This window comes from Salmo trutta, unplaced genomic scaffold (genome assembly GCF_901001165.1).
Source record: "Salmo trutta unplaced genomic scaffold, fSalTru1.1, whole genome shotgun sequence".
In the NCBI taxonomy this organism is placed as follows: Eukaryota; Metazoa; Chordata; class Actinopteri; order Salmoniformes; family Salmonidae; genus Salmo; species Salmo trutta.
This window is the reverse complement of record NW_021823104.1, coordinates 563660-576478: the sequence shown is the minus strand read 5'-3', so window position 1 is coordinate 576478 and position 12819 is coordinate 563660. Positions and strand designations below refer to the sequence as shown.

At 47.8% G+C, this 12819-nt stretch overlaps 2 protein-coding genes across 6 annotated transcripts in view; one reads left to right on the top strand and one right to left on the bottom strand.

Moving 5' to 3' along the window:
- The window catches only part of LOC115188923 (AP-5 complex subunit zeta-1), a 389472-nt gene that overhangs the window by 119821 nt on the left and 256832 nt on the right, over window positions 1–12819 (bottom strand). The gene's annotated exons all lie outside the window — the stretch shown is intronic.
- The window catches only part of LOC115188924 (WD repeat domain phosphoinositide-interacting protein 2-like), a 46501-nt gene that overhangs the window by 26927 nt on the left and 6755 nt on the right, over window positions 1–12819 (top strand). The window contains exons 4-11 of the mRNA XM_029747757.1: window positions 2627–2723; window positions 4825–4922; window positions 5156–5248; window positions 6912–6982; window positions 7337–7444; window positions 8076–8154; window positions 8292–8377; window positions 12078–12185. Of these exons, the coding sequence (XP_029603617.1) occupies window positions 2627–2723; window positions 4825–4922; window positions 5156–5248; window positions 6912–6982; window positions 7337–7444; window positions 8076–8154; window positions 8292–8377; window positions 12078–12185 (740 nt within the window). The remainder of the gene's footprint in view (window positions 1–2626; window positions 2724–4824; window positions 4923–5155; window positions 5249–6911; window positions 6983–7336; window positions 7445–8075; window positions 8155–8291; window positions 8378–12077; window positions 12186–12819) is intronic.

Genomic DNA, 12819 nt, shown 5'->3' with positions numbered 1-12819 from the left:
TCGGTGTGTGGTGTGTGTCTCTGTGTGTGTGTGTGTGTGGTGTGTGTGTGTGTGTGTGTGTGTGTGGTGTGTGTTATGGAGAAAGAGAAAGGAGGAGAAAGAGGGAGGATTTGTGGAAACCCTACGAAGGGAATGTCCTCCGTGTGGAGAAGTTTTAACATGTGGCTCGTTTCAGGAAACTAGGCGTAAGGCCGGCGTCTCAGGAGAGACATTTACACTTAAACTTTAAAAAAAATACTTATGTTTTTTTTGGTGTAGAAATGCCTTCTGGAACATTTTCAGATATTATACATTTCTGATTTAGTCATTTTAATTTTAAGTTAAAGCGTATTGTTAGCTAGCTAGCTAAAGTTATGTGTATGATGTGTAGTAATATTATTTGTATCTCAGAGCCATTTGCATTGCTAGTTATAGCGTAATGTTAGCTAGCTAGCGAACATTTGAACCTGGTTGGTTAACTACCTGCGGGTTCATGCAGAGTAGTGACGTTATGAGTTGGGATTATGGTTCATTGTTTAGCTAACTCTACTATGCAGGAAACCATTTCACTACACCTTCTGTATCCTGTGTGACAAATCAACTGTGTCACATCCACAGGATACAGGGCTAGATAAAGCCCTGTAAAACAGACTGTAAACAAGGCAAGCTAGATAAAGCCCTGTAAAACAGACTGTAAACAATGCAGGCTAGATAAAGCCCTGTAAAACAGACTGTAAACAAGGCAGGCTAGATAAAGCCCTGTAAAACAGACTGTAAACAAGGCAGGCTAGATAAAGCCCTGTAAAACAGACTGTAAACAAGGCAGGCTAGATAAAGCCCTGTAAAACAGACTGTAAACAATGCAGGCTAGATAAAGCCCTGTAAAACAGACTAAACAAGGCAGGCTAGATAAAGCCCTGTAAAACAGACTAAACAAGGCAGGCTAGATAAAGCCCAGTAAAACAGACTTCCACAGAAGAGACTGTAAACAAGGCAGGCTAGATTCTAAACGATGGTCAAAGCTGTGAGGTAGCAGTGAGTAGAGACGTTATTGCAAACACCACAACACTACGGCACTGAAGACAGGTGTGTTAAACTCCTAGCTAGCTACAACACTGAAGACAGGTGTGTTAAACTCCTAGCTACGACACTGAAGACAGGTGTGTTAAACTCCTAGCTAGCTATGACACTGAAGACAGGTGTATTAAACTCCTAGCTAGCTACGACACTGAAGACAGGTGTGTTAAACTCCTAGCTAGCTACAACACTGAAGACAGGTGTGTTAAACTCCTAGCTACAACACTGAAGACAGGTGTGTTAAACTCCTAGCTACAACACTGAAGACAGGTGTGTTAAACTCCTAGCTACAACACTGAAGACAGGTGTGTTAAACTCCTAGCTAGCTACGACACTGAAGACAGGTGTATTAAACTCCTAGCTAGCTACGACACTGAAGACAGGTGTGTTAATCTCCTAGCTAGCTACGACACTGAAGACAGGTGTGTTAAACTCCTCGCTACAACACTGAAGACAGGTGTGTTAAACTCCTAGCTAGCTACGACACTGAAGACAGGTGTGTTAAACTCCTAGCTAGCTACGACACTGAAGACAGGTGTGTTAAACTCCTAGCTACGACACTGAAGACAGGTGTGTTAAACTCGTAGCTACAACACTGAATACAGGTGTGTTAAACTCCTAGCTAGCTACAACACTGAAGACAGGTGTGTTAAACTCCTAGCCACGACACTGAAGACAGGTGTGTTAAACTCCTAGCTACAACACTGAATACAGGTGTGTTAAACTCCTAGCTAGCTACGACACTGAAGACAGGTGTGTTAAACTCCTAGCTACAACACTGAAGACAGGTGTGTTAAACTCCTAGCTACAACACTGAAGACAGGTGTGTTAAACTCCTCGCTACAACACTGAAGACAGGTGTGTTAAACTCCTAGCTAGCTACAACACTGAAGACAGGTGTGTTAAACTCCTAGCTAGCTACGACACTGAAGACAGGTGTGTTAAACTCCTAGCTAGCTACAACACTGAAGACAGGTGTGTTAAACTCCTAGCTAGCTATGACACTGAAGACAGGTGTGTTAAACTCCTAGCTAGCTACGACACTGAAGACAGGTGTGTTAAACTCCTAGCTAGCTACGACACTGAAGACAGGTGTGTTAAACCCCTAGCTAGCTACAACACTGAAGACAGGTGTGTTAAACTCCTAGCTACGACACTGAAGACAGGTGTGTTAAACTCCTAGCTACGACACTGAAGACAGGTGTGTTAAACTCCTAGCTACAACACTGAAGACAGGTGTGTTAAACTCCTAGCTAGCTACAACACTGAAGACAGGTGTGTTAAACTCCTAGCTAGCTACAACACTGAAGACAGGTGTGTTAAACTCCTAGCTACAACACTGTAGACAGGTGTGTTATCTGGGTAAGAAGTCTAAAAATAAGTAAACGGTCTTTTCCCTGACAGATACAGGCCGTCGGTAGATACGCCCTGACGGAAACCCTGAGACAGACAGACAGACAGACAGACAGACAGACAGACAGACAGACAGACAGACAGACAGACAGACAGACAGACAGACAGACAGACATCTGTGATCGTGAGCAGGATTTTGTGTTTGTGTTTGTTCCAGAGGCTGATAGTATGTCTGGAAGAGTCTCTGTACATCCACAACATCAGAGACATGAAGGTCCTACACACCATCAGAGAGACTCCTCCCAACCCCTCAGGTAAATACCTACAACTAAATCTACACAGCATCAGAGAGACTCCTCCCAACCCCTCAGGTAAATACCTACAACTAAATCTACACAGCATCAGAGAGACTCCTCCCATCCCCTCAGGTAAATACCTACAACTAAATCTACACAGCATCAGAGAGACTCCTCCCAACCCCTCAGGTAAATACCTACAACTAAATCTACACAGCATCAGAGAGACTCCTCCCATCCCCTCAGGTAAATACCTACAACTAAATCTACACCTTAACCTACAACTAAATCTACACAGCATCAGAGAGACTCCTCCCAACCCCTCAGGTAAATACCTTAACCTACAACTAAATCTACACAGCATCAGAGAGACTCCTCCCAACCCCTCAGGTAAATACCTACAACTAAATCTATATATATATATTTACTAAAGTATGTGGACACCCTTTCAAATTAGTGGGTTTTATTTCAGCCACACCCTTTGCTGACAGGTGTATAAAATCGAGCACACGGCCATGCAATCTCCATAGACAAACATCGGCAGTAGAATGGCCCGTACTGAAGAGCTCCGTGACTTTCAACACGCTCACCGACTGGGACGGCTGAAGCGTGTAGCGTGTAACACGTCTGTCCTCGGTTACAACGCTCACTACCGAGTTACAAACCGCCTCTGGAATAATCAACATCAGCACAAGAACTGTTCGTTCGTCGGGAGCTTCATGAAATGGGTTTCCGTGGCCGAGCAGCCGCACACAAGCCTAAGATCACCATGTGCAATGCCAAGCGTCGGCTGGAGTGGTGTAAAGCTCACCGTCATTGGACTCTGGAGCAGTGGAAACGCGTTCTCTGGAGTGACGAATCACGCTTCACCATCTGGCAGTCTGACGGACGCCATGAGAACGCTACCTGCCCCAATGCATAGTGCCAACTGTAAAGTTTGGTGGAGGAGGAATAATGGTCTGGGGGCTGTTTTTCATGGTTCAGGCCCATTAGTAACGCTACGTTATACAATGACATTCTAGATGATTCTGTGCTTCCAACTTTGTGGCGACAGTTTGGGGGAAGGCCCTTAACCTGTTTCCGCATGACAATGTCCCCCCCGTGCACAAAGCAAGGTCTATACAGAAACGGTTTGTCGAGATCGGCGTGGAAGAACTTGACTGGCCTGCACAGAGCCCTGACCTTAACCCCATCGAACACCTTTGGGATGAATCGGATGCCGACTGCAAGCCAGGCCCTAATCGCCCAACACCAGCGCCCGACCTCACTAACGCTCTCGTTCCTTAACGGAAGCAAGTCCCCCTGCAGCGATGATCCAACATCTAGTGGAACCTGAAGCCGTTTTAATCGAACCGTATTGTATTTAGTCGTGTTGTGGTCGTTCCTCCTGTAATAACTGTGTGTTCTCTCCCCAGGGCTGTGTGCTCTGTCCTCCTGTAATAACTGTGTGTTCTCTCCCCAGGGCTGTGTGCTCTGTCCTCCTGTAATAACTGTGTGTTCTCTCCCAGGGCTGTGTGCTCTGTCCTCCTGTAATAACTGCGTGTTCTCTGCCCAGGGCTGTGTGCTCTGTCCTCCTGTAATAACTGTGTGTTCTCTCCCCAGGGCTGTGTGCTCTGTCCTCCTGTAATAACTGTGTGTTCTCTCCCCAGGGCTGTGTGCTCTGTCCTCCTGTAATAACTGTGTGTTCTCTCCCCAGGGCTGTGTGCTCTGTCCTCCTGTAATAACTGCGTGTTCTCTGCCCAGGGCTGTGTGCTCTGTCCTCCTGTAATAACTGTGTGTTCTCTCCCCAGGGCTGTGTGCTCTGTCCTCCTGTAATAACTGTGTGTTCTCTCCCCAGGGCTGTGTGCTCTGTCCTCCTGTAATAACTGTGTGTTCTCTCCCCAGGGCTGTGTGCTCTGTCCTCCTGTAATAACTGTGTGTTCTCTCCCCAGGGCTGTGTGCTCTCTCCTCCTGTAATAACTGTGTGTTCTCTCCCCAGGGCTGTGTGCTCTGTCCTCCTGTAATAACTGTGTGTTCTCTCCCCAGGGCTGTGTGCTCTGTCCTCCTGTAATAACTGTGTGTTCTCTCCCCAGGGCTGTGTGTTCTGTCCTCCTGTAATAACTGTGTGTTCTCTCCCCAGGGCTGTGTGCTCTCTCCATCAATAGTGATAACTGCTACCTGGCTTACCCCGGCAGCGCTACAATAGGAGAGGTCCAGGTGTTCGACACAGTCAACCTGGTACGACACACACACACACACACACACACACACACACACACACACACACACACACACACACACACACACACACACACACACACACGTTGAAGATGGCTAGCTCTACTACTCACTGTGCTGTTTCAGTCTCTGTGTGTTTATCTGTGTTTCCACTGTGCTGATTCAGTCTCTGTGTGTTTATCTGTGTTTCCACTGTGCTGTTTCAGTCTCTGTGTGTTTATCTGTGTTTCCAGAGAGCAGCCAACATGATCCCAGCCCATGACAGTCCATTAGCAGCAGTGGTGTTTGATGCCAGCGGAACCAAACTGGCCACAGCCTCGGAGAAGGTGGGGACACATTAAACTGTTACACTGAACTGCTGAGGTGGTGTCAGCCGGTCCCTCTGCCCCGACCCTTAACCCTGACCCTTAACCCCGACCCTTAACCCTGAGCCATCCTGTGTGTGTAATGTAACCTCGCTGTATCAGGGATCAGCCATCCTGTGTGATCTGATAGGGTACGGTGGTGTGTAATGTATCCTCTGTGATCTGATAGGGTACGGTGGTGTGTAATGTGATCTGATAGGGTACGGTGGTGTGTAATGTGATCTGATAGGGGACGGTGGTGTGTAATGTGATCTGATAGGGTACGGTGGTGTGTAATGTGATCTGATAGGGTACGGTGGTGTGTAATGTGATCTGATAGGGGACGGTGGTGTGTAATGTGATCTGATAGGGGACGGTGGTGTGTAATGTGATCTGATAGGGGACGGTGGTGGGTAATGTGATCTGATAGGGGACGGTGGTGTGTAATGTGATCTGATAGGGGACGGTGGTGTGTAATGTGATCTGATAGGGTACGGTGGTGTGTAATGTGATCTGATAGGGTACGGTGGTGTGTAATGTGATCTGATAGGGGACGGTGGTGTGTAATGTATCCTATGTGATCTGATAGGGGACGGTGGTGTGTAATGTGATCTGATAGGGGACGGTGGTGTGTAATGTATCCTCTGTGATCTGATAGGGGACGGTGGTGTGTAATGTATCCTCTGTGATCTGATAGGGGACGGTGGTGTGTAATGTGATCTGATAGTGGACGGTGGTGTGTAATGTGATCTGATAGGGGACGGTGGTGTGTAATCTGATCTGATAGGGGACGGTGGTGTGTAATGTGATCTGATAGGGGACGGTGGTGTGTAATGTGATCTGATAGGGGACGGTGGTGTGTAATGTATCCTCTGTGATCTGATAGGGGACGGTGGTGTGTAATGTGATCTGATAGGGTACGGTGGTGTGTAATGTGATCTGATAGGGGACGGTGGTGTGTAATGTGATCTGATAGGGTACGGTGGTGTGTAATGTGATCTGATAGGGGACGGTGGTGTGTAATGTGATCTGATAGGGGACGGTGGTGTGTAATCTGATCTGATAGGGGACGGTGGTGTGTAATGTGATCTGATAGGGGACGGTGGTGTGTAATGTGATCTGATAGGGGACGGTGGTGTGTAATGTGATCTGATAGGGGACGGTGGTGTGTAATGTGATCTGATAGGGGACGGTGGTGTGTAATGTGATCTGATAGGGGACGGTGGTGTGTAATCTGATCTGATAGTGGACGGTGGTGTGTAATGTGATCTGATAGGGGACGGTGGTGTGTAATGTGATCTGATAGGGGACGGTGGTGTGTAATGTGATCTGATAGGGTACGGTGGTGTGTAATGTGATCTGATAGGGGACGGTGGTGTGTAATGTGATCTGATAGGGGACGGTGGTGTGTAATCTGATCTGATAGGGGACGGTGGTGTGTAATGTGATCTGATAGGGGACGGTGGTGTGTAATGTGATCTGATAGGGGACGGTGGTGTGTAATGTGATCTGATAGTGGACGGTGGTGTGTAATGTGATCTGATAGGGGACGGTGGTGTGTAATCTGATCTGATAGGGGACGGTGGTGTGTAATGTGATCTGATAGGGGACGGTGGTGTGTAATGTATCCTCTGTGATCTGATAGGGGACGGTGATTCGTGTGTTCTCCATCCCTGAGGGACAGAAACTGTTTGAGTTCCGTCGAGGAGTCAAAAGGTAGGACTCCTCCTCCCTCCTTCCTTCTCCCTCCTTCTCTTCTTCTTCTTCTCCCTCCTTCTTCTTCTCCCTCCTCCTCCTCCTCCTTCTTCTCCCTCCTTCTTCTTCTTCTCCCTCCTTCTTCTCCCTCCTCCTTCTCCCTATTCTCTATCCATCTCTATGTCCACGTCTCCTTCTTCTTCTTCTCCCTCCTTCTTCTTCTCCCTCCTCCTCCTTGTTGCTCTCTCTTCTCCTTCATTCCCCTCTATATAGTAATATGTGTTTAATAGTGGACGATATTAAATGAGCTGTGTGTGTGTGTGTGTGTGTGTGTGTGTGTGTGTGTGTGTGTGTGTGTGTGTGTGTGTGTGTTAGGTGTGTGTCTATCTGTTCCCTGGCCTTCAGTATTGAAGGCCTCTACCTATCAGCATCCAGTAACACAGAGACAGTCCACATCTTCAAACTGGAGACTCAGAAAGAGAAGTAAGTACTCCGCCCCCTTCCCCCTCCCCCCGCCCCCTTCACCCCCCCCCCGCCCCCTTCACTCTCACCCCGCCCCCTTCACCCCCCCCGCCCCCTTCACTCTCACCCCCGCCCCCTTCACCCCCCCCCCCGCCCCCTTCACTCTCACCCCGCCCCCTTCACCCTCCCCCCGCCCCCTTCACCCTCCCCCCGCCCCCTTCACCCGCCCCCCAGCGGAGGAGATGTTGATTGGAGATGTTGTCCTGTGGGCCGGCAGGGGAGATGTTGATTGTCCTGTTTTTCATCATGGTGTGTAGGCCAGCGGAGGAGATGTTGATTGTCCTGTTTTTCATCATGGTGTGTAGGCCAGCGGAGGAGATGTTGATTGTCCTGTTTTTCATCATGGTGTGTAGGCCAGCGGAGGAGATGTTGATTGTCCTGTTTTTCATCATGGTGTGTAGGCCAGCGGAGGAGATGTTGATTGTCCTGTTTTTCATCATGGTGTGTAGGCCAGCGGAGGAGATGTTGATTGTCCTGTTTTTCATCATGGTGTGTAGGCCAGCGGAGGAGATGTTGATTGTCCTGTTTTCATCATGGTGTGTAGGCCAGCGGAGGAGATGTTGATTGTCCTGTTTTTCATCATGGTGTGTAGGCCAGCGGAGGAACCTACTACATGGGGTGGATACTTTGGGAAGGTCCTGATGGCTTCCACCACCTACCTGCCCTCTCAGGTGAGTGGGACTTCGTTTAGAGAGAGGGTGTGTGTGTGTGTGTGTGTGTGTGTGTGTGTGTGTGTGTGTGTGTGTGTGTGTGTGTGTGTGTGTGTGTGTGTGTGTGTGTGTGACCATGTCTCCTCTGTGTGCACCAGGTAACAGAGATGTTCACCCAGGGACGAGCCTTCGCCACCGTACGACTGCCCTTCTCTGGACACAAGAACATCTGTGCCCTGGCCATGTGAGAACACACACTGGGACGTTCTCTCACACACACTGGGACGTTCTCTCACACACACTGGGACGTTCTCTCACACACACTGGGACGTTCTCTAACACACACTGGGACGTTCTCTAACACACACTGGGACGTTCTCTAACCCACACTGGGACGTTCTCTAACCCACACTGGGACGTTCTCTAACACACACTGGGACGTTCTCTAACACACACTGGGACGTTCTCTAACACACACTGGGACGTTCTCTAACACACACTGGGACGTTCTCTAACACACACTGGGACGTTCTCTAACCCACACTGGGACGTTCTCTAACACACACTGGGACGTTCTCTAACACACACTGGGACGTTCTCTAACACACACTGGGACGTTCTCTAACCCACACTGGGACGTTCTCTAACCCACACTGGGACGTTCTCTAACACACACTGGGACGTTCTCTAACACACACTGGGACGTTCTCTAACACACACTGGGACGTTCTCTAACACACACTGGGACGTTCTCTAACACACACTGGGACGTTCTCTAACACACACTGGGACGTTCTCTAACACACACTGGGACGTTCTCTAACACACACTGGGACGTTCTCTAACACACACTGGGACGTTCTCTAACACACTCTCTTCCTCTCCTCACTTCCTCTCCTCACTTCCTGTCCTCACTTCCTGTCCTCACTGCCTGTCCTCACTGCCTGTCCTCACTGCCTGTCCTCACTTCCTGTCCTCACTTCCTGTCCTCACTTCCTGTCCTCACTGCCTGTCCTTACTTCCTCTCCTCACTGCCTGTCCTCACTGCCTGTCCTCACTTCCTGTCCTCACTTCCTGTCCTCACTGCCTGTCCTTACTTCCTCTCCTCACTGCCTGTCCTCACTGCCTGTCCTCACTTCCTGTCCTCACTTCCTGTCCTCACTTCCTGTCCTCACTTCCTGTCCTCACTTCCTGTCCTCCCTGTCCCGCGGGATGAAGGGAGGGATCAGCGTACTACAGTTGAGCAACATTTCAAATGTAGTAAAAGCTGGAAGACCGTTTTTAACATCTGTTACTGGTGTTAAAGATGGGGGATATTGAGGAAACACCACCACTTTACAAACGCAGGGAAGCCATTCGCTGGGGAATCAGCACGTGTTCTTTATACCAATGTCTACCAAGCAACGTTGTTGGAGAACGTACAATTTACTGTTCGATCAATCGCACGGCCGTCGAGCAACTATGATATTTTGAGTTATCAATCTAGCTGATGTGTTTTTGAGTTCCCACTTCCTCTAAAACATGCGGGAAAATGAATCTCTAAAGAGCCAAAATAAATCTGATCATTCTGGATCCTATTTACCATGTTGCACATTCAACTACCCATCATTCATTCCCTGAACATGTTAGAACATGTCTTCCCTGGAAAAACTCAGCCTGGAGCCCTCCCATTAACGGAGAAGTCAGCCTGGAGCCCTCCCGTTAACGGAGAAGTCGGCCTGGAGCCCTCCCATTAACGGAGAAGTCAGCCTGGAGCCCTCCCGTTAACAGAGAAGTCGGCCTGGAGCCCTCCCGTTAACGGAGAAGTCGGCCTGGAGCCCTCCCGTTAACGGAGAAGTCGGCCTGGAGCCCTCCCATTAACGGAGAAGTCAGCCTGGAGCCCTCCCGTTAACGGAGAAGTCGGCCTGGAGCCCTCCCGTTAACGGAGAAGTCGGCCTGGAGCCCTCCCATTAACGGAGAAGTCAGCCTAGAGCCCTCCCATTAACCTCTATGGGACCGGCGGGACGAATTCGTCCCACCTACGTAACAGCCAGTTGAATCCAGTGGCGCGATTTTTAAAACGTTTGAAATACTATTACTTCAATTTCTCAAACATATGACTATTTTACAGCTATTTAAAGACAAGACTCTCGTTAATCTAACCACACTGTCCGATTTCAAAAAGGCTTTACAACGAAAGCAAAACATTAGATTATGTCAGCAGAGTACCCAGCCAGAAATAATCAGACACCCATTTTTCAAGCTAGCATATAATGTCACAAAAAACAAAACCACAGCTAAATGCAGCACTAACCTTTTATGATCTTCATCAGATGACACACCTAGGACATTGTGTTATACAATACATGCATGTCTGTTCAATCAAGTTCATATTTATATCAAAAACCAGCTTTTTACATTAGCATGTGACGTTCAGAAAAAGCATACCCCCCGCAAACTTCCGGGGAATTTACTAACAATTTGCTAAATTACTCACGATAAACATAACAATTATTTTAAGAATTATAGATACATTACTCCTCTATGCACTCGATATGTCCGATTTTAAAATAGCTTTTCGGATGCAGCACATTTTGCAATATTCTAAGTACATAGCCCAGCCATCACGGGCTAGCTATTTAGACACCCACCCAGTTTAGCCTTCACCAAAATCACATTTCCTATAAGAAAAATGGTCTTACCTTTCCTGTTCTTCGTCAGAATGCACTCCCAGGACTTCTACTTCAATAACAAATGTAGGTTTGGTCCCAAATAATCCATCGTTATATCCAAACAGCGGCGTTTTGTTTGTGCGTTCTAGACACTATCAGAATGCTAAATCACGGTCGTGCGCATGGCGCAGAACGTGACAAAAAATGTCTAAATATTCCATTACCGTACTTCGAAGCATGTCAACCGCTGTTTAAAATCAATTTTTATGCAATTTATCTCGTAGAAAAGCGATAATATTCCGACCGGGAATCTGCAATTAGCTAAACAGCCGAATGAAAATACTCCACGGGGGCGAATCGCGCATGCGCCTAATTCTATTGTCCCCTGATGGGACAGTTGGAAAAAGAGATAATGTGTTTCAGCCTGAGGCTGCCTCGTCATCGTTCAGGTTTTTCCCGGGTTCTGAGAGCCTATTGGAGCCCTAGGAATTGTCACGTTACAGCTAAGATCCTGACTCTTCAATAAACAGAAGCAAGAACAACAACACCTTGTCAGACAGGGTACTTCCTGCATGAAACCTTCTCAGGTTTTTGCCTGCCATAGGAGTTCTGTTATACTCACAGACACCATTCAAACAGTTTTAGAAACTTTAGGGTGTTTTCTATCCAAACCTGAACAATAATATGCATATTCTAGCTTCTGAGTTGGTGTAGGAGGCAGTTAAAAATGGGCACATATTTTTTCCAAAATTCTCAATGCTGCCCCCTAGCCCGTAGAGGTTAACGGAGAAGTCAGCCTGGGGCCCTCCCACGTTAAAACGGACAAGTCGGCCTCGGGGCCCTCCGACGTTAAAACGGACAAGTCGGCCTCGGGGCCCTCCGACGTTAAAACGGACGAGTCGGCCTCGGGGTCCTCCCACGTTAAAAACGGACTAGTCGGCCTCGGGGGTCTTCCCACGTTAAAACGGACAAGTCGGCCTCGGGGCCCTCCCATTAACGGACAAGTCGGCCTCGGGGCCCTCCCATTAACGGACAAGTCGGCCTCGGGGCCCTCCCATTAACGGACAAGTCGGCCTCGGGGCCTCCCATGTTAAAACGAGTCGGCCTGTTGGAAAGTAACTGTGAATAATAACATAGCGTTGTATTTATCGTTATTCAGAAAAATGGGTAAATTTATCGTGAAAACGTTTTGACGATTTCATCAAGCTATAACACTCACACACTGGGAAGCGCACACAGTCTGATTCGTGTGTGTGTGTGTGTGTGCGCGTGTGCGCGTGTGTGTGTGTGTAGGATCCAGAAGATTCCTCGTCTCTTGGTAGCAGCAGCTGATGGATATCTGTACCTCTATAACCTGGACCCCCAGGAGGGAGGAGAGTGTTCACTGATGAAACAACACAGGTAACAGGTAACACTGATGAAACAACACAGGTAACACTGAAACAATACAGGTAACACTGAAACAACACAGGTAACACTGAAACAACACAGGTAACACTGAAACAACACAGGTAACACTGATGAAACAACACAGGTAACACTGAAACAACACAGGTAACACACTGATGAAACAACACAGGTAACACTGAAACAACACAGGTAACACTGAAACAACACAGGTAACACTGAACAACACAGGTAACACTGAAACAACACAGGTAACACTGATGAAACAACACAGGTAACACTGAAACAACACAGGTAACACTGAAACAACACAGGTAACACTGATGAAACAACACAGGTAACACTGATGAAACAACACAGGTAACACTGAAACAACACAGGTAACACTGATGAAACAACACAGGTAACACTGAAACAACACAGGTAACACTGATGAAACAACACAGGTAACACTGATGAAACAACACAAGTAACACTGATGAAACAACACAAGTAACACTGATGAAACAACACAGGTAACACTGAAACAACACAGGTAACACTGATGAAACAACACAGGTAACACTGATGAAACAACACAGGTAACACTGATGAAACAACACAGGTAACACTGAAACAACACAGGTAA